A 21,570-nucleotide genomic window follows, 5' to 3' on the forward strand; every position below is an offset into this window, starting at 1 on the left:
GAAATTCAGAGAGGACTAATAGCACTTGCAATCCTTTTTTCTTTTCTTTTCTTTTTTTTTCATGAGGCAATGGGGGTTAAGTGACTTGCCCAAGATCACCCAGTGAGTAAGTGTCAAGTGTCTGGGTCTGAATTGGAACTCAAGTCCTCCTGACTCTACCCATGTAGTCCTTTAAGAGGTTAGAATTAACTGAGATTAACATTTAATTAAAAAAGATAACATGTTGGAATAGAACCTTACTATCTCCCAAGTGATTCCACTAGCCTTCCCTTACAACCAGTCAAGTTCACAAGGCTTTGAAACATGGGCTAGTTTGATTGACATTGTAAAATAGTGGTGTCAAATTCAAATAGGGTTGAATACAATCTTCAGTGTGTTTGACACTTTTATAGTAAATGAGTCAGTCAACTGCTATCAGGCATTGTAGTAAGTGTTAGGAATAAAAAAAAAGACAAAAGACAGTTCCTGTTCTCAAGGAGCTTATTCTGATTAAGAGGGGGATGGGAGTGGGGTGGGAAAGGGCACAGTATGCAAACAATGATGTACAAATTATATATATATATATATATATATATATATATACAGGATAAATTGAATATCATCAACAGAGAGGAAGCATCAAAATAAAGGAGGATGGGGAAAAGATTCATCTAAAAGACATGTTTTAGCTGGAACTTGAAGAGAAGAAGGTCAGATGAACAGACAGAGCATCCCACAAATGGGGGATGGTCAGGATAACTGTCAAGAGTTAGGAGATAGAGTGGCTTGCTTGAATAAATAGCAAGGCCAATGACAGGAAGTGTAGGTGGTGAACATGGTTTAGGTGGAATAAAGATTGGAAAGAGGAAGGAGTGCAGAAAGGACTCGTATCTGAATTTATAGAGAATTGAACCTTATGCTCATCCTTTGCCTTCTTATTTTAACTTTACCTTCAAAAGCTCTTTTTATTGTATCTAGAATTTTTGGCAAGGCTCATAGTTAGCCTTGCTGATATTATTCAGACAAATTTGTGATCAGTGCTTTTCTGTTCATCCTTGGTAGCTCAAGCAGTGAATTTAACTGGAAAAAGTATTTGCTTAGCTACGATGATAACTTGCTCCAAGATGACACAGCTGCCTTCTCTTGGCCTCAGTTTCCTGTTAAGACTGGGATTGGGATGAATTAGTTTTATTTTTTTTTCACATTTAAGTTTTATTCAATGGAAGCGAACAAAGGAGAGAATTTTGAAGAAGCCCCTATTATTCCAATGATATTAATAAGGGATGAACTAGTCTTTAAAGTCCCTTCAGACTCTTTTTTTTTAGGGTTTTGCAAGGCAAACAGGGTTAAGTGGCTTGCCCAAGGCCACACAGCTAGGTAATTATTAAGTGTCTGAGATTGGATTTGAACTCAGGTACTCTTGACTCCAGGGCCTATGCTTTATCCACTACGCCAACCTAGCCACCCCCCCTTCAGACTCTTTCTATGGGTCCTTCTTTTCTATATTTTTTAAAGATTAAAATTTTAGTTTTTTTGTGTTAAAACTAGAAGTCTTTGAGCAACTGTAATCAGAAACAACAATAAAAATCAACCTTTACTTTTACCTATTTACATATTTTTTTCTTCCAAAGGATCATTTGTGATTTTATTATCAGTTTTCTTTTTTCTTCCTTTATCTTCCTTCTCCTCCTCCTTCAATATACCATTTTTTAGATGTCTTCTATTTTAAATTCTCAGGTCATGGGATCCTATCCTATCTCTGAGCTTTCCTAAATCAGTTTTTCTAAAGTCTTGGAAGCAAAACTGGCTAGGCTGGCCAACTTAGTCCCCCTACACACTAAGGTGGGATATAGTCTCCTTCCTCCCATACAAACATAGTCAAGCAAAACAAATGCCCACATTAGTAATGACAAACAAATGTAGCTTAATCTGTCCTTTTTTGCCTGTTATTTCTATGAAGCCTGCTCTCCCTAAATCCAGAGAGGCTCTTAGACTTTGTCTCTTCATCTCTATTACAAACCAGTTGTTTTGGTTTATTGTGTCCTTAAAGTAGCCAATTTAGCCACCAGAGGGTGCTCTCTTCTTGATAATCTCAACTTTCCTGCCAGGTAGAGACTGAAGACTAGAATGTCTTCTGGAAGAGAAAAACGACATCCTCAAGTTAGAAAAAACAGCAGGAAGGATGAATATCAAGTAACACCAAGGACTTTGGCAGGCCCTGGGTACCCCACGTCCTAACCCTCCACCAACCCCTGATTCAGAACTCCAGGTTGATGGGGATGATGAGACAGATTGACTGTGAGAGCCTTGCAATAGCCCTGACTGTTTCTTAGATTATAGTTACTAGTCCTTACCCAGCCCCAGCCCCATGTCTTCTCTTTTCCTCTCTCCTCAGTCTTCTCAAAAATTACTTTCCATACATTCTTTCCTTATATTCCCAGAGTTTTTGTATTTAATAAGTGATAGATGATTTGACAACTTTCTTCTGGGTTCATTTCTTATTGTTTCTCAACCCTTTTTCATGTTTTTTTCTTCTCCAAGATGCCTTCCCTTTTTGCTCTGCTTTCCCATTGTCCCTATCCATCTACTTAGAACTCTATGGAGCTGGATGCTCTGTCCTTGTCTCAATCTCTGTGTTAGCATCTTTGTGCCCTAAGAGGCATAGAAAATTGAAACTGGAGAGGGGCAAAGAGTCCATTTTGTTCAGTCACCCCCTACCTGGAAAGGAATCCCTAAAAACATGAATATTTGTCATTGAGTAAGAAACCTAGGAGGATGGAGAGTTCACTACCTTCTGTGGAAACCGGTTAGACATTTAAAGAGGAAGTTTTTTTTTCTGACATCGAGAATAAATTTGCCTATTTGCAATTTCCACTGAATTCTGCCCTTTGGAACCAATCGGAAAATGCCCTCTTCCCCATGAGAAAACTCCAGCCACTTGCAAACAACTATTGATGTCCTTCCTAAATCCTTTTCCCCAATCAGTTTAGTGGCTCCCCAGGACAGGGACTAGATCTTCTGGAAATATTATCACTCTACAGAACTACCTAAAAGATGTCCAGGTCAAATGTTGGATATATTTGGTTGTCAAAGGGTTAAGTGCTCCCTGTCTCCGCCCCCTTTTCCCAGCCGGCGGGAGTATGAATAGCGGACTCACTCTCCTCCAGTCTCCAAGTCTCTCCGGAAGCTCCCCCGGTTCCTGCCTGGTCCTCTCCCCCTGGTTCTCCTCCCGGCTTTGCGAGGTTCTTGGGGACCCGCCCCTTTCTCCTCTCATTCAGTTCACTTCTCCCTCCGGGGTGGCATTAAGGATGATGGAGGGCTGCCTGGGAGAGGAGTCTGTCCAGATGTGGGAGCTCAATCGGAGGCTGGAGGCCTATTTGTCCCGGGTCAAGTCTCTGGAGGAGCAAAACGAGAGACTTAGGCTGGAGATTGGGAATCTCCGGGAGTCACCTGGGGAGCCAACCTGGAGAAGCCGGGCCGAGGAGGAGCTGAGGGCTCTGCGCATCCTGTTAGACCAGCGCTGGGGCGAGAAGCATGCTGCCGAAGTGGCCAGAGACAACCTGCTGGAGGAGGTAGAAGGGGTGGCGAACCGATGCCAGCAGCAGCGGTTAGCCCGGGAGCGGGCTAAGGAGCAGGTGGCCGAGAGCCGCCGGGTGCTGGAGGCTGAGCAGTGGGCGGGGGTGTGTCTGGGGAACCAGGCGGCTGAGCTGGAGAAGGAGCTTGAGGCCATGGTGGCCTCACATGAGCAGGAACGGGCAGGAATGAGCGCCCAGGTGGCCCGCTCCGCCCTGAGCCTGGAGACCTTTCGCAGGGCTCCTGATAATGCCCCCGCCCCCGACGTCCAGGACCTAGCCCGCACGTTCGGGGAGGCATGGAGGGGCGCGGTGGAAGGCTACCAGGTCCGTGTGGCCTGCATGGAGGCCTCCCTGGGACAGGCCCGAGAGAGTCTGGGCCAGGCCATGCAAGGGACCCGAGAGGGACAACGAGAAGTGCAGCGGTTGGACGTGGAGAGGGCAGCGCTCCAGGGCCGTCGAGAGATGCTGGAGCAGAGACTGGAAGGACAGTGGCAGCAACAACAGGAGGCAGGGGAGAAGTTCCAGGTGAGCGGCATGTCCCTGCCCCTCTGCTACTCTCTTCTAAGCCCTGGTCCCTCTTTCCCAGCCTCTGCACATTGATTGCTCTCAGTATTCCCTTGTACCAACCTTCAGTGCTCAATGTTTTCCAGCCTTGACCTCTCTTTCCCTAGCTAGTGAAATTGAAGAAGTTCTGTGGAATTCATTTTGGCTCTAAGAGGATCTTCTGAGTCCCTACCAAGTGTGAAAAGAATAAAGGGAAAGGGGTGTTATCCAATTTATATGGACCTGGCCTGAAGAGGGGAGCCTTAGCAAAGTCCTTTGGAGACATCTCAATGCCAGGACTCCTTGGTATAATGAAGAGAGTAGGCTGACAATTTTCAGGGAGAGTGAGAGAGAGAGAGAGAGAGAGAGAGAGAGAGAGAGAGAGAGAGAGAGAGAGAGTAATGAGTAATGAGAATGTGAGACAGACAGAGACAGTGAGAGAGAGGGGAAGAGATGGGGGAGGGAGAGGAGGGGAGAGAGGGAGGGAGAGAAAGAGAGAGGGAAAGGGGGATAGAGAGAGTTCTTATATTTCTAAACAGTTTTGAGGGGCATCAATACTTGATTCCTCAATCTACACATACCTAAGCCCCAGGACCCTTCTCTCCATGAGCAACAGCAACTTTCAACTCTTCCCTACTCAGGCAGCTGTGATTTAGCCAACAAAAGATTCCCAATGGTGAAATAAGGCCCAGGAAAGGGATCAAGGGACCCAGGCATCCCAATTTCCAGCCCCATTCTGTCTCATTCCGATGCTCCCTGGGGGGGGGGGGGCGCTTCACATTCCAGAGGAGTAGGGACAGGACAGCTGTCTCTACTCTCACACACAGCTGTGACTGACAGCTGTGAAAACAACCTCCCAGTTTGGACCTGAGTGGGGAGTGGGTGGGCTAGGGTCCTAGAGAACAAGGACTGGCTGCCCTTTCTCCCCACCCCTTCTCTTATGAGGAAGGAGGATTTCAGGAAATATGTGGGAGGGGGTTAAAGGAGAGGGAGTTAAAGATTGAAATGAAAGGGAGGGGCACAAAATTGGGTGTGGGGAGGGTGAAATATAGAGAAGTAGGGAGTTGTTCAAATTCTCAGGTATTAGTTCCCTCCCCATTCCTCTTTTGTTTCTCTTTTTTTTTCCCTATCATATTTCTGTGCTAACTTTCTTCCTCTCTCCTCCCTTATCTACTTGCTTTGGAGTTAATTGTTAGAGGACAGAGCATCCTCACAGGCTTGAACCATGTGATACAAACCTTTGAGAACATTGTGAAGAACCCTTCCACCACCACCCCCCCCCCCAAAAAAAAAGACAGGATGCAGTTCTTGCCTCTGGGACTCCAAAGGGAAATTTTCCTGGGGGAAAGGCATATGTAAGGGTCATCTTCCCAGAGCACTGAACAAGAAGGAATAAGCTATTGTGACAGGAGGGATGGGAAGTCCTGCCTACCCTTCAGGACAAATAGAAGGGGGGGGGTGCTGATTTTTCTGTTCCTTCTTTTGCAGCTGGCTGTGGAAGCCCTGGAGCAGGAGAAACAGGATCTCCATAATCAGATTTCTCAAGTCCTGGAAGATCGACAACAGCTGATGCACCTGAAAATGTCCCTTAGTCTAGAAGTAGCCACTTATAGGTAAGGTCTTCTTCTCAGAACCTTTCTTCCTCAAGGAACAGAGATCCTTGAATTAAGAGTCAAGATACCTGGGTTGTTCAAATCCCAGCCCTGCCATTAAATTACCATATGATCTTAGGCATATCTCTTCCCCTTCTCTGAGTCTCAATTGTTGTTTGTCTTTCTCATGACACTGGGGAGATGATGCCTTAATAATGACATAAATTGGATTTAAATGAGAGAGGGCTATGCAAAGTCACCAGGTTCACTTTTTCCTCTAGAGTCAACTGGGTCCAGATATGAATCAGAAGATCTGGAGAAGGCCCTGAATGTGAGGCAATCAGGGTTAAATGAACTGCCCAGGGTCACACAGCAAATATTGTGTCTGAGGTCGGATTTGAACTCAGGTCCTCATTACTCCAGGGTCAGTGCTCTATACATTGCACTACCTGACTGCCAGTCTCAGTATAGTCATGCAAGTCATGCAAGGCAAAGATTTTGAACCAGATCTCTAAGGTCCCTTCTGTTTTGGGTTTTTTTTACAGCCCCTTTTCGGCTCCAGGGAGAGAACAACTAGATCAGTTCTCCCCATAAGTTCCACATCTCTCTTACCACACATGCCTTCACATCCTTATTCCATCAAGCCTGGGTTCCAGATGAGTTCAATTCAGAGAAGCAAAGAGTCACAGTCTAGGAGATTTGTCTCTTCTAGTGCCCATTGCCTAGTTTTCATTAAGCCTGCTATCTTATTTCTATTCAGCAAAGTAGAGGCTTCTGCTGTTAACAAACTCATCTCCCTTTTCATCTTGTCTTAAACCCCCAGGAAAGTCCTAAATTCAGGCATATGTCCAAAAGGCACAAGGACTCAATACCAGATGGGAAGGGATAGGAGAGGGATAGGGAGAAAAATGAAAACAGGAGGGATTGAAGGGGTTCAGGACCCAAAGAAAAGAAGTTTAGGGAGGAGTGAACATTGCTGTCAGAAGGATGGACTTCTTCATGGTCAGAGGTGGGAAAGAGAAATGTCAATGGCTTTTGCTTCCTTGGAGGCAGAAAAGGCATATAACAATATTTATTTAATTGACTTGCAAGACATTGTCTTCCCTTCTTTCATTGGTGAAAGGGGGAGGGAGGGAGGAAGTATATCCTACCCAGAGAAGGGGGATAGACATAATGATTTCTAACTTTAAAGGGATCTGTTATCCAGAGCGCTTGGAGATCCCAAGACAAGGGCCTTGACCCTCAATCAAACCACTGAGAGGAAAGAGAAGACAAGGCCCTGAGGAATTATAACTTGGGTTCTTTGTAGGAGTGTGGGGAAGAAGGGTTTAGAATTCTGAATTCATTTGCTATTGTGTGAGCATAGCTCCCCTTCATTCTGCATGGCAAGAAAGGGGAACTCATCCCATGGGAACGGCTTGAGAATTCCTGCTTCCCCAAGGAAGCCCCCCTTCCCAGACCCTCCAGATGGCTGTCTGGACAATGGAAGCTGATTAGCATGAGAATAGTGCCCCCCAGCCCCCACAGGGAGAGGATGAGGTCATGGGCATGAGGGAATAGATTCCAGAGTGGGAGAAATACACGGTCTCCAAAGCAACGTGTGTATGCATATGTGATTGTAACTTTGTGTCTATGTGGCTGTGTGACTTTGTATGATGGCATAATTTTGTGTGTAAGTTCCCTAGAGAGTGACTGCCATGTTTGTGTGTCTGTGGAACAGTAACCTTCATCTGTGGAGCTCTCATTTTGTGAGTGAAAATGAGATGGGACCTGTCACATTGGAGCCAGGGGGAAAGACACAACCAGTCATTTTTCCAGGTTGAATTGGTTTAATTAATCAATCAATTAAAGTAACCCAGCATATCTTCATTTCTAGGACCCTCCTGGAGACTGAGAGTTCCCGGCTACATACATCCAATATAGACTCAAAGGCCACTATCATCTTCCCTGGTAAGAAGATGATGTTAACCCCCTTCCCTTCCCCATTCCATTCATCAAAGGAAGGCTCCTTCAATACCCTGACACCCTTCCCCATCCCTTATTCCTCTTGCTAATACATGGTGAGCCTTGTTTTGCCCATATTAGATTTCTTCTCACAAAAGACAACCAATTTAGAATAAATTCCACTCCAAAGGGATCTCCTCAATCAAGGGAAGATATTTCAGTCCAAATTTAGATGATGGAAAGCGGTTCAGGAATGAGGCGGTGGGGAATATAGAGGGAGAAGTTCAATAGGAATGTTGTAGATAAAGGAGGGTTCCCTCAAGTTCACATGCTGACTCTGCCCCTATCCCCTCTGTCTTTTCAGACCCCAAAGTGGAGTTGTGTATCCCTGTGACACCCGAGATCCGTCGTCCAGGGTCCTGGCCTCCTGTCTTGAGCCCCACATCCCTTCCCATGGTGGATACACCTAGGACCCCAATGCCTACATTTGTAAAGAGTCAAGGATTCCTCCCAACCCAGACACCCACCTTGGCCAGCACCCCCATCCCACCCATTTCCCAAGCTCACCACTCTGGCACTAGGAGGGAAGTCCAAGCCCAGGTGGCACCCTCTTACCTTCTCCAGGGACCATCTTTAGATGGACCCAAACCAAAGGATAGTGAGCATCTCACTGCTTCAAATCTCCCATGGGCCAAAGCCAAGGTAGGCATTGGAGTGGGCAGTAGCCCAGGGTCTGTAGAGCCAGGGTTTGAGAAAAAACAGGTCCCCACCTTTCCCTGTTCAGATGAGCTAATGGAACAAGTTGAGGATAGGAAAAATACTGACTCTGGCATTGAACCCATGGAAGCCAAAGATGGAGAAGAAAAGAATGAGCAACTCAATGGTTTTAGTAGTCCCCAGCCCACAGCTCCAGAGCCTAGTAAACACCAACAGAAGGAAGAAAAAGAAATCCAGGGGATAGCAGAGAAGGAAGAAGCTAAAGAGACAATAACAAAGAATTTGGAAGGAGAGGCATGGCAAAAAGGAGGAGCCCTTGACAGAGCAGAGATCCAAGAGATCCTGAGGTTGCCATGTAAGATCCAGGAATCACCTGAAATTTCAGAGGAGAAGTTTCAGGAAACACTCAGGATTCCAGGTAGAGAGATCAAGGAGAACTTGAATCTGTCAGGTGAGGAAATCCTTGAGTGCCAGAAACTTCCACATGAGGAATTTCAGGAGGCCCAGATTCTTCCAGGTGTGGAGATCCAGAAGACTCAAAAACTACCAAGTGAGGAAGTACAAGAGACCCATATTTTTCCAAGTGAGGAGATCCAGGAGACCCAGATTCTTGCAGATGAAGAGATCCAGGAGACTCAAAAGCTGCCAAGTGAGGAATTTCAGGAAACCCATATTCTTCCAGGTGAGGAACTCCAGGAGACACAGATTCTTCCAGATGAGGAGATCCAGGTCACTCAGATTCCTCCAGATGAGGAGATCCAGGACACCCAGATTCCTCCAGATAAGGAGATCCAGGGCACCCAGATCCCCCCAGATGAGGAGATCCAGGTCACCCAGATTACTCCAGATGAGGAGATCCAGGGCACCCAGATTCTTCCAGATGAGGAGATCCAGGACACCCAGATTCCTCCAGATGAGCAGATCCAGGACAACCAGATTCCTCCAGATGAGCAGATCCAGGACACCCAGATTCCTCCAGATGAGCAGATCCGGGACACCCAGATTCTTCCAGATGAGGAGATCCGGGACACCCAGATTCCTCCAGATGAACAGATCCGGGACACCCAGATTCCTCCAGATGAGCAGATCCGGGACACCCAGATTCTTCCAGATGAGGAGATCCGGGACACCCAGATTCCTCCAGATGAACAGATCCGGGACACCCAGATTCCTCCAGATGAGCAGATCTGGGACACCCAGATTCCTCTAGATGAGCAGATCCGGGGCAACCAGATTCCTCCAGATGAGCAGATCCAGGACACCCAGATTCCTCCAGATGAGCAGATCCGGGACACCCAGATTCTTCCAGATGAGGAGATCCAGGGCACCCAGATTCCTCCAGATGAACAGATCCGGGACAACCAGATTCCTCCAGATGAACAGATCCGGGACAACCAGATTCCTCCAGATGAGCAGATCCGGGACAACCAGATTCCTCCAGATGAGCAGATCCAGGATACCCAGATTCCTCTAGATGAGGAGATCCGGGACACCCACATTCCTCCAGGTAAGAAGATTCAGGACCCCCAGATTCCTCCAGATGAGCAGGTCCACAATACTCAAATTCTTCCAGATGAGGAGGTCCAGGAGAATCTGCCATATGAGATACTGAAGTCTCCAGAAAAGGAGATCCAAGAGACACTGAGATCTCAAGGAGAGGACAATGAAGAGATATTGAGTTCTCCAAAAGAAGGCAACCTGGAGAGAGAGGAGAACCAGGATTCTCTGAGTTCTTCAGATATGAACAAACAGGAGACAGTGAGTTCTCTAGAAGAAGGAGTCTTGGAGAAGAAAGAGAGTCATATGACTCTAGGATCTACAAAAGACAACCAGGAAATAGTGAGTTCTCCAGAAGACCTGGAGAGGGAGGACATCCGGAAAATACTGGAACCCCCAGAAAAAGAAAACCAGCAAATATTGAAGCCTCTGAAAGAGGAAATTCAGGAAATACTATGTTTTTCAGAAGGAAACCAGGAGAGGGAGAAGATGCAAGAAATAGTAGGTTTGCCAGAAAAGGAAATGCAGGAGATAATAAGATCTCTGGATGAGGGTAACTTGGAGATGGAGGAAAATCAGGAGATTCCAGAAGAGGGAAAAAGAGACTTGGAGAGGAAGAAAATCTTGCAGTCTCTGGAAGTGGAAAGCTTAGATCTTCAACAATTAGAGGATGAGGCTTGGATGGGCCAAGAGCATTCCAGGGTGAGGGATGAAGAAGCCCCATTTGAGCTTGGAAAGAATCAGGAGGAAACTGCAAAGCTGGAAACAGGAGAACAAATTGGACTTGAAGGAAACTGGGAAGTTGTAGAGGAGACAGGATTGAAATATGGTGGCCCTGCTGAGTCCTGGCTCACTAAGGAAGAAGATCTGGGAAACCAGGAGTCTGAACAGAAAATCCCAGCCAAGGAAACAATTGAAGAGAAGATGATCAAGAGCCAAGTGGAGTTCAGGGAGGTAGAGTCACTAGAACTTGGAGTGATGACAGAGCAGATGTTAAAGGAAGATGGATCCTTCAGAGAGAGTGATGGAGTTACCCCAGGGAATAATGGATCCATTGTAGGACTAGAGCCATCAGAGGGAGAAGAGGTAGGAAACCAAGAACAGCTGGAAAAGGAGGTATCAGAATCAGAGCACTTGGAAGAGGAGCTGTCAGAGCCACCCTACAGGGAAGTAATTTTAGAGACTTCAGTGGAACAATTCAAGATTCAGACTAGAAAAGATTCCCAGGAATCAGATGAATTGAACCAGCAGTCCAGTAAGTTGCTTATGGAAAATGGAACTCATCCCCATTTAGAGGTCCCAGAGTTATTGGCAGAACTGGAGCAGGGGGAGTTTTTAGGAATGAAGGAGGACTCCAGATTCCCTTCAGACACCTTTTCTGCAGAAATCACAATTGACAATGCTGATGATAAGGGTACTACCACTCAGTCTGTTCTCATAGACCAGGAGGAACCCCAAGAGAAAACAAAACAAGAGGTAGGGGTCTCAGAAAATCCCCAGAGCCCCCAAGTTGAGGGAGACCCAGAGCAAGTGTCACAGTCCTACAACTCTCTTCTCAAAGACCCCCAGATGTCCCCTTTGAGTGCCAAGGGCAACCAAGAGTTATGGGAAAACTGGGAAACAGAGGAGCCAACAAGACCCAGTGAGGAGTTGGTCAGGGAAATAGGGAAGACTGATGTCCAAGACAGCTCAGTAATCTTTCAAGAGGAGGTGGAGGAGAGTGAAGAGGATGATCTGAGTGAGACTCTCCCAGACTCTACACCCTTGGGTCTTTACTCTAGGGATACAGATTCTCCTAGCTGGGGAATTATTGGAAAGGCACTTCCCTCTCATCAAGAGGAGCATAATGATGCCTGGAACTCCCCTCCTAGGCATGCTGAAGCCAGTAAAGCTCAGCCTTGTGAGGGAGAGGAGGATGAGGAAGGGGCTCCAGACTCTGAAGTGTCTGAAGAGTTTGAGGACCTTGCTGTTGATGCTTCCCTCTTCCCAGGGGGCCTAGTGGAGACTGTGGGGCATGAGTCAGAATTGGTGCTAGACCCTCCTACCTGGGATCGGGATGGAGAGTCTGATGGGTTTGCAGATGAAGAAGAAAGTGGGGAGGAAGAAGAGGATGATGATGATGATGATGATGATGATGATAACAATGATGGGAGAGGTGAGGGGATGAGGCATTGGAAGCTGGGTCCCTCTTTGGGAAGTGCAGTGAGCTACCATCAAGAAGAGGAAACCAAGGAGTACAGGGACAGAAATGTGGATGTCCCTTCAAATGTTGAAGAGAGGGAAGGAGCAGAAAATCCCTTTCCTGCTGTTCTGGAGGATGAGAAAGAGATGGAGCCCTCAGGCAGACCAAAGTCCTTGGACAGCAATATACAATATGACTCTGAAGAAGAGCATTCTCACATAACTAAAGTTAGGGGAGAATCAGATGTGGAGGTTCCCCTACCACAAAATCAAGGTCTTTTAGGAGAAAGTGGTCTGACTCCCCTGGATAAGGAGGACCAAGTCTCAGATGGTGACCTGAGAGTGGATGACAGTGTCAGAAAATCTGGGGCTAGCCTCAATGGTGGGGGTCTCAGCTTGGACCACCCTGATGACATTAGGGGAGAAATATTGAATGGCTTGGGGAAGCCTGAGGAAGCAGGTCAGGGAAAGCTGTGGGACTTGGAGAGGAAAGAAGGTGAAGAGAAAGCTCCTGGGGAGGGGCTCTCCTCCTCCCAGACCCTATGGAGTGGAAGTCCCCTCATCTTGGAGCAGAGACCATTCCTGAAGTTCACTCAGAGCAAGGAAGAGGATGGAGATTCTTGGTCCTCAGGGGATGAGTAGAAAGGGGGGGCCTCTCTTCTCTCTTCTAGCTCTAGGGAAGGGACAAAAGACAGAGGAAATGGTAACCCACCTATTCCCTTCAAGCTTGGGAGTCTCAAGATCTAACTTCAGTGTTTTGACCCCTCAGGTCAAGAGGTGGGCTATAGAAAAAGGGTTTCCCCAGAATAGAGACTCTGGAAAAAGCAATTCAGCCCCTTCCTCCCTTCCTTGGAAAAGTGGTATAGGAGTATTTTCTTTCATCTACTCTGTGAGATTTAGAACAGATCCTGGTCACCACAGACCTCCCTGGGTCCCTCACTGAGATCATCTGCTCATATCCTCCAAAAACTCTTTCTCAAAGAGGGGAGATGAGGATCATACCCTACTTTGAGTGTAGTGGAAGTGGAAGAGTCATGGTGGGGAAAGTTAGGGAACAGAATTTTAACTGTTTTGAGGTAGTAGTGACAGTGTCTGAGGCTCTGCTTCTATACTCTCTGGTGGGGATGGGGGGGGGGAATGTCCCTTCATTGATAACCCAGTACGAGAAAGGAGGGACCACCAAGCATTCTAATGTGCTCAGCCTGAACCTCTAGCCCCTCTTACCCCCATGATATCTAGGTTGGTTTTGTGAATAAAGTGATCACAGCCACCACTACTCCTATCATTGTGTCCTGACTTTTCTGTTCTTACTGCCCTGCTCTCCCTTACCCCACAATTCCTACCCTAGGTAGTTCTAGTTATTACTTAGAGATTGGTTAAAGGGGAGGGGGGTCAACCTTTCTGGAAGAAAAGAAAGGAGTCTAAGTGGACTGGGGGGGTGAGGTGAGGACTATGGTATACCCTCAGGCAGAGGTAGATTAATTTTATGGCCTAAGGTGTCAGGTCCCTGGATCCCCAGGTTTGAAGTTCCCATAAAATCCATTTTTAATTAGATGGTCTTAAGAAGAATAAAAGAAATATAGTATAGTGGAAAGAGCTCTGGGCCCTCTGTTTCTCTAAATATAAAATAAAGAGGTTGGAATAGATGATGGCTAAGGCCCTTTCCAGCTCAAATACACGATCGTAGGTAGTGTAGTTCTTCAGTGGAAGGAAGGCCTCATGGTTAAGTTTTCACTGTCTTACCTGTCTTAAGTCTACCCCAAGTTTTCAATCTGAGGAGATAGAATAGACTTGATTAGAGCTTTAAATACCTATAGAGAGAAATTAAGGTAGGCAGGGGGTGTATTTATAGTCCAGGAAAACTTCCTGGAAGAGGGGAATTTGAAACTTGGGAGTTGGGGGGTAGAAGGCAATGGAGAGGGGCTACATAGGCTAGAGAATGTAGTAGTGCAGGGTTTCAACAGGGAAAAGGGCAGAGTAGATTGGAGTAGAGATTTAATGTGGGAGGTCTGGGGAGAGTGGCCTGGGGATGGTGGGCATCTCAGATCAGACAATCAGACATGAGAGGCCAGGGGGTCGAGGTAGGGCGCCAGTGACATCAGCTTCCTTGATGAGGGGCACCAAGAGAAGCCCAAAATAATCATCATCTCTTCCCACTGCTGCCCAATTATAGTGATTAGACAAAAGAGCCAAGGCAAAAGAACTCAGTCCTTTCCTATCTCTCCACAGGCCCACTCTGGCCCAACCCAGATAATAAGCCCCCAGCTCTGAAATACAAACAGTTGTCTCAGCCAGACCTCCAACATCCTCTGTGCCCAGCCAAGGTCAGGGAGGGGTGAGGGAGGAAACTTTGTATAGAGGCAGCCCTTGGGTCATGAAAAGTTACCTAGATTTAGTCAGGAGACCCACAAAGCCTCAGCTTCCTCATCTGTAAAATGAGGATGATGCATGTACTGTAACTCAGAACAGAATGGGAAACAGTGAATCTAGATTCTTGTTCTAGACCTGTCACTAGCTGGTAAGGTGTTGCTTGTTCTGGGCCTCAGTCTCCCCAACTGTTAAGTGAAGATTTGAATCCTAGATCTGCTATGACTCTGGACAAGACACTTCTTTATTCTGGACCTCAAGATTTCCTTCTCTGGAAACTGGGGTTTGGAGGTGATGATTCCCAAGCTTTAAAAAGTCTATGTTCAGAGAGGAGGGGGTCAAGCTCTGGAGAGAACAAGGGCAGCAAGGGGTTTGAGGAGGGGAGATCTCCATATTTAGGTGAAGGACATGAGATTGAAGTCTTGATGGAAGGGAGATAAGTTTGTTTGTTTGTTTTTGCAAGGCAATGGGGTTAAGTGACTTACCCAAGGTCACACAACTAGAGAATGATTAAGTGTCTGAGGTCAAATTTGAACTCAGGTTCTCTTGACTCCAGGGCCAGTGCTGTATCCACTGCACCAATTAACTGCCCAAAATAAGTTTTTATAGAATGAGGGTGTCTGATACTGCAGTGGTTGGGGTAGAAGTTGCAAGGTAAGAAGTACTTCCTAGTCAGGAACATTGTAACTAGCCCACAGTACTATAGAAGGAATACTGGATTTGGAATAGGGCTTAGATCTCAGCTCCCCCATTTATTATCTATATGACCTTGGGCTCTTCATAACATTTTTGAGCCTCAGTTTCCCAACAATGGGGTAGGACTAGTTGACCTTTATGATTCATTTTAGCTCTAAATTTAATGATCTAGTTAGAGATTTCAAAAAGTTGCCCCTGGGCCAGGGTGGGACCTGCTGGGGATGGACAGGAACAGGAGCTTCCGGGATAAGGAAGGGTCCAAGAGACCTTGAAGTCACAGTCCCCAAATAGAAGCAGTTTCTCAGCTTTGCCCGAGGCACCCTGGGATAGAAAGACCTAAAGAGGCATAAAAGTTGAGGCGGGCAGGGGAGGAGGGGGGTGGAGAAGGAGGGAAGAGGAGATGCCTTTAAATATCTCTCTATTGTGGGGCTGGTGGGTGACAGCCCTAGGCTTGCCCTCCCTGAAGAACACTGAATAAATCTGTTCTATTCAGAGATGTCCCTGAGAGAGTTGCACACACCCTTCCTAGGGAGATCTGAGGTCTGGTTATGAGTGATAGGCTATTGTCCCTGGGGAGTTTCCCGGGTGAAATAATTTTCTCCCTTTCTAGTCTCACTGAAGTCGTGGGTCCCTTAGGAGAGAAGTCCTCCTCTCTTTTCACTCCCTGCTTCCTTAGCTGGTCCCTGAGGACAGCAAGAACAATCTTCCCCACAGTTTGTGGGCCATCAGGGAAGGGGGAGGAAGGGGAAGGAGAGATGAGGGAATTTGGAGATTTAGTTCTGTTTCTCTACATTTGTAACATCATGTTAGGAGCTGTGATAATTACATAGATAATTAAGAAATATATATATATGGTCCCTGTTTTCATGGATCTTCAAGTATCTATCTCTATATATGTCTATTTTGGTTTGTTTCTGACTTTGTCTCTGTCTTTCTGCCTCCATTCCCCTTTCCCTTTATTTCTCTCATTTTGTCTCCCATTCCATCTTAGTCTTTGCACCTATCTCTGCCTCTCTGTCTCTGTCTTTGTGACCCCATTTGTGGTTTTCTTGGCAAAGATTCTGGAATGGTTTGCCATTTCATTCTCCAGCTTATTTTACAGATGGGGAAAAGGAGGCAGGGTTAAGCAACTTACTCTCCTCTTTCCCTCTGTTTCAATCTCTTTCTGTCTCTCGAAATCTTTTCTTCTTTTCTGCTCCTTTCATGAACTCATCATCTACCAAGCGTTCAATTATCATCTCTATACAAATCTTTATATTTAGTTCTAAACCCACCACTGACTTTCAGCTCAGAATCTCCAATCCTTCTTAGGCATCAAATGTCCCATCACAATTCAAACTCAACAGATTCAAAGTTGAAATCATCATTTCACTTCCTCAACCCATTCCTTTCCCCCCGAACTTCCCAGTTTCTATCTTTGATTTATTTTTCAGTCATTTTCAGTTGTGTCCAATTAGAGTTGTGACTCTATTTGTGTTTTTCTGGGATGGTTTGCCATTTCCTTCTCCAGCTCATTTTACAGATGAGAAAACCAAGACAAACAGGGTTAAGTGACTTGCCCAGGATCCTTCAGCTAGTAAGAGTCTAAGGCCAGATTTGTACTCAGAAAGGTAAGGCTGGAACTCTATTCATTATGCCCCTTAGCTACTTTGAAACTCTCCTTCTAAGTTCACCCAGGCCAAAAACTGTGGTCATCTTGGACTTTTCATTGTCTAAGTTATTTTTGTTATTATTATTATTATTATTATTTATTATTATTCTACCTACACCATATGTTATGTCATCCCCTTCTCTACACCCAAGTCCAGGTCTTCATCGTTTCTCATCTGGGTTATAATTGCCCTTGCCTCCATTCTTTCTTGCCTTCTAGTCCTTTCTTCACACAGCTGCCAAAAATAAGTCCCCCTGTTCAAAAGCCTTCATTTTTATCTTATTGCTTAGGGGATAAAACACTAATTCCTTCTTCATCTGACATTTAATGCTCTCCATGATCTGACTCCAACCTAATCTTTCTAACCTTGCTTCACATTACTCTACAATCACATAATCTACATTCCAGCCAAACTGGACCAGCTGTTCCCTCTTTTCATATTGGCATATCCCACCTCCATACATTAGTTGAAGTTTTCCCCATGCCTGGATTATACTCCCTCTACATCTCTGCCTGTTAAAGTTCTTTCTTTTCCCCCAAGACCTGGATCTGGTATCACCTTCTTACTTCAAGCCTTCCTAGAGCTTTCCTCCATCCTCTGATTTTCATAGAACTTTCTATCGATTTCTCCTTTTCTGCCACCATATTCTAATTTGTGTTATGCTTATATAGTACTATTCTGGCCCTGAGGCTGATGGTACCCCAACACTGACCAAAAAGCCAACATCTAGGTCTGTCAGGAATAGAACAGGGAACTTGAGGGTAGTACTCTGTTGTTTTGTTTTGTTTTTTTAGTTTTTTAGTTTTTAGTTTTGTTTTGCAAGGCAATGGGGTTAAGTGGCTTTCCCAAGGCCACATAGCTAGGTAATTATTAAGATTTGAACTCAGGTACTCCTGACTCCAGGGTCAGTGCTCTATCCACTGCACCACCCAGCCGCCCTCATACTCTATTTTTAATCTTTACATCCTTAGTGCTTAGGGAACTTAATAAGAATTTGTTGAATTGAATTCTCCATTCTTGTTTTAGTCCCTGTATCTTTCTCTCTCTCCATCTCCACCTTATTGTCTCTCTCTGTCTCTATCTTTGCCTCTCCCTGTCTTCTTTCTCTTCTAGGGCCCCTAGGATCCAGGATTTCAGTCTCTTCCCTTAAACCAGCTTCAGGCCTTGGGATTGCCCTTCCTTTCTAACAGGATCTAACAAGATCCCTTCTGAATACACCCTATCTGCCAGGCCTTTGGGCATCCAGGAGAGCTGCACCAGTTCTCTCATCTAAGACAGAGGCACCCTGTGCATAGTGGCTCTCCTCTCCTAGAGGGGACTAGTAGGTTGGGGACATTGCACCAACCAAGTGCCAAGGGTACAAGGTCTTGAGACAATGAGACTCAACTGTCTATTCCTGTGCCTATGTACCTGTATCTCTGAGGACAGACAGTTACTCATATCCTTTGCAAGAGAAACTGGGTCTTCCTGAGTTGATCTTTTCAAAATGTGAGAGGGATAGGGATTTAAGTAATGAGGACTGTCAACTAATTCTTACTAAACTTTAAGCTCCGTAAAAATGTTGTCTTTTTTTCTTTTATATTCCTTCCAGTGCTCTGTATAGCCTTGGTGCCCAGTAAACAGGAATATTTAACCTTTTTTTTTTGTGACCTGAACTCCTTAGGCTGTCTGGTGAAACCTATGGATCCTATCTCAGAATAGGATTTTGAAATGGACAAAATGAAAACAAAGGATTACAGAGGAAAGCAATTTTATTGAAATACAGTTATCAATTAAAAAAACAGGTTTATGAACTGGAACTTATTTCAATTTTAAAAAACCAGGTTGGGGCAGCTAGGTGGTGTAGTGGATAGAGCACTGGTCCTGTGTCAGGAGGACCTGAGTTCAAAATCAGACCCCAGACACATAATTTCCTAGTTGTGTGACCTTGGGCAAGTCTCTTAACCCCATTGCCTTAAATAAAAAAAAACAAAAAAAAACCTAGTTGACAAATGGTTAAAAATCTCTAAACCTCCTACTAGTTCTAAATGCTTCTATTTATGATCAATCAATAAATAAGTACTACTTAAACAATTAATATGAACTGGGCATAGAGATGTCTCTGAGCCTCAGTTTCCTCCTTTGTAAAATTGGGATTAAATATTACTTTTACTGCCTATCTCATAGAACTATAATTGGGAAAGAGCTGGATAGGACATCAGAGTTGGAAGAGATGTCAGTTGGTCAGAGAACCATACTCAATAAATGGTCACTTTGATTTTGCTTGAAAACCTCATCCACAACTTCTCAGTAGTTCACTTCACTTGGGTTCAACTCTAATTGTTAGGAAGTTTTTTCCATAATGCAAATCTAAATATACTGCTCTGAAACTTTCTGACTCAGTGCTCCTATTTTATATTTAAGAGCCAGGAGGAACAATTTCAATTTATTATTATTGTTATTATTATGTACATGCAAGTATTGAAGGGGGAGAAATGAAATAGAGGGAGAGATGAGATGTTGGCAACAGAATGGATGCATGATTGCAGCTCTGAGGGTTGTTTCTGAGAGGTGAAAGGTGAGAGAGAGAGAGAGAGAGAGAGAGAGAGAGAGAGAGAGAGAGAGAGAGAGAGAGAGAGAGAGAGAGAAAGTGAGAAGGATGCTGATTGATTAGACAATAGTTAAGACTTTATGGGATGAGAGAGAGAGAGAGAGAGGGAAAGAGAAGGATGCTGATTAGACAATAGTTAAAACTTTGTAGGATGAGACCCTGGAAAAGGGAGGGAGGGTAAAACAGTCCAAGGGCAAGTGGGTCGCTATTCTCAGAGCTTCTTCCAGGACAGATTTAGCCTCTTGCGATGTGGGAGGGGAGACCAAAGCGGGGGATTTCCTTATAAGGCTCAGCAAGCAGAGGCGCCAGAGGGTGAGGTCAGGGGCCTGAAGCTTTTGTGAGCCATCTCTTCTCCCCTCCACCCTGCACCCCCCCCCCCCCAACCAGCTCAGAGGAAACAAAAGCTGTGGTGACCTGGGATCCAGCCAAGGAAAAGGGAATTTGGCCTCTTAAAGGGGCCACTGCAGCTGTCCAGCTTCTGCTTGGCTGGCCTCTAGTCCCTTTGTCTGAAGGGGGAGGGTCTCCTCCAAAGCAGGCTCCTCCTGGGGAGGTCTGTGGTCTAACCCTAAGCCCTACCACTGAAGTTTCCTGTTCTTCTTGATGCAGAAATGGAGCTCAGCTCCCCTCTCTTCCCACTGTGTCCCCCTTCCCTTTCAGAGTCTCAGAGACTAAGTCATCCTGACCTCCCAGTCTTTTTCTTCTCTCTGGACCCTAGCAGTTCCTTCTCCCCTGCTCTCCCCTGCCCCTCCACAGGCCACTCCCTGGGGAACCAACTGTGGTTCTCCCCATGGTTCCCTCATGGCCCCCCTTCCTTGGCCTCCTGCTGTCATCTCTCTTTGTCAGCCCCCAGAGGGGAAGTATGTGATTTAATTACAGCTGGAATGTATCCCCTCCCCCCGCCACACACACCACACACACACACACACACACACACACACACACACACACACACACTCCCCAGCCCTGAGGAGCCGCCCAAGGAAAAGGACAAAAACCAGAGCTACTAAGGGCTTTGGACTGTGGGACAAGACTCTTGAGTAGCCTGCTGACTCCAGTTTCCCATTTCTGTGTCCCTCCTCGAAGCCCCCCCCCCCCCCCCCACATCCTCAAGGTTCCACAGTAGAGAGCGTTGCTGTTGTTGATTCATAACTGACTCTTTGTGACACTTGGGAGGTTTCTTGGCAAAGATGCTGAAGAGAGTGGTTTGTCATTTCCTTCTCCAGCTCATTTTACAGATGAGGAAACTGAGGCAAAGAGGATTAAATGACTTGCCCAGGATCACAAAGCTAGGAAGTCTGAGTCTAAATTTGAACTCAGGTCTTCCTGAACCTGGGGTCTGATGCTTTATCCACTGTAACACTTAGCTGCCTTGTAGACACTAGGGGACTGCACCCTCATTGTTTTGGCTCAGTTGTATAAGTCCTTCTAGCTTCATTTAACCAATGAGGAAACTGAAAGGAGAAAAAGGACTCTGTGACCTTGAGCAAGTCACTTCTCTCTCGGTCTCATTTCCTTAAGATGGATGTTTGATTGTGGGTGACCTCAGAGTGTTCTTCTAGCTCTAAATCCTTTGTCCTGCTGAGGAGCAAACAGCTAGTAAATGAGGGTCAGGATTTCAATCTAACTTGCACTTGATTCCAAGTTTTCAAACATTTGACTACTCATTGCATCATTCTGAGGTTAGGTTGGATTTTAACAGGTTTTCCTGACTTTGGGTCCAACCTTATTTACTATGCAACCTAGGTATTGTATGGTATAATGGACTTAGAGTCTGGAAGGTCTATGTTCAAATCCTACATATATTAGCTGTGTGACCCTGAGTAAATCACTTATCCTCTTCAGACCTCAGTTTCTTCCTCTGTAATAGTATGGGTTTGGGTTTAGTGATCTCTGAAGCTCTTTTAGCTCTAAATATTTTGCTCCAAAAAATGATGAAGTCCCTGAAGTTGACTGAGAAAAGGACAGTATGACTTTAGGAAGAAAATTACTAGGCTTGGGCATTGGCAAAAAGAAGGGGTTAAATTAGTGTTCTCTTTCAGTCTGAGAACTCCCCAAACTGAGCAGCCCTCCCTGCTTCCATCCTAGAAAGATCTGTTTGAGAAGGCAAGAGCCCTGGCCTCTCTTGTCCATTCTAGTGAACTTCACAAGGGAAGTCCCTCTTATGCTGACTTCACAGAATGTAGAATGTTAGATCCTCTTAAAAATTACATTTGAGGGGTGGCTAGGTGGTACAGTGG

At 45.6% G+C, this 21,570-nt stretch overlaps 1 protein-coding gene across 1 annotated transcript; it reads left to right on the forward strand.

Moving 5' to 3' along the window:
- The first annotated feature begins 3,159 nt into the window (after nucleotides 1-3,159).
- NES (nestin) lies at nucleotides 3,160-13,315 on the forward strand. Its single transcript, XM_074223196.1, has 4 exons — nucleotides 3,160-4,079; nucleotides 5,586-5,710; nucleotides 7,566-7,639; nucleotides 7,998-13,315. Exons 1-4 carry the CDS (start codon nucleotides 3,288-3,290, stop codon nucleotides 12,668-12,670), a joined length of 5,664 nt encoding a protein of 1,887 aa, XP_074079297.1. The 5' UTR covers nucleotides 3,160-3,287; the 3' UTR covers nucleotides 12,671-13,315.
- Nucleotides 13,316-21,570: the final 8,255 nt, after the last annotated feature.

This window comes from Macrotis lagotis, chromosome 2 (assembly GCF_037893015.1).
Source record: "Macrotis lagotis isolate mMagLag1 chromosome 2, bilby.v1.9.chrom.fasta, whole genome shotgun sequence".
Taxonomy (NCBI): domain Eukaryota; kingdom Metazoa; phylum Chordata; class Mammalia; order Peramelemorphia; family Peramelidae; genus Macrotis; species Macrotis lagotis.

What these genes read in the sequence shown, in the direction of transcription:
- NES (XM_074223196.1), top strand. Translation starts at nt 3,288, where the DNA reads ATGATGGAGGGCTGCCTGGGAGAGGAGTCTGTCCAGATGTGGGAGCTC. An exon ending in CTAGAAGTAGCCACTTATAG is followed by an intron (nt 5,711 to 7,565) that starts GTAAGGTCTTCT and finishes CTTCATTTCTAG; the next exon opens with GACCCTCCTGGAGACTGAGA. An exon ending in GGCCACTATCATCTTCCCTG is followed by an intron (nt 7,640 to 7,997) that starts GTAAGAAGATGA and finishes CTGTCTTTTCAG; the next exon opens with ACCCCAAAGTGGAGTTGTGT.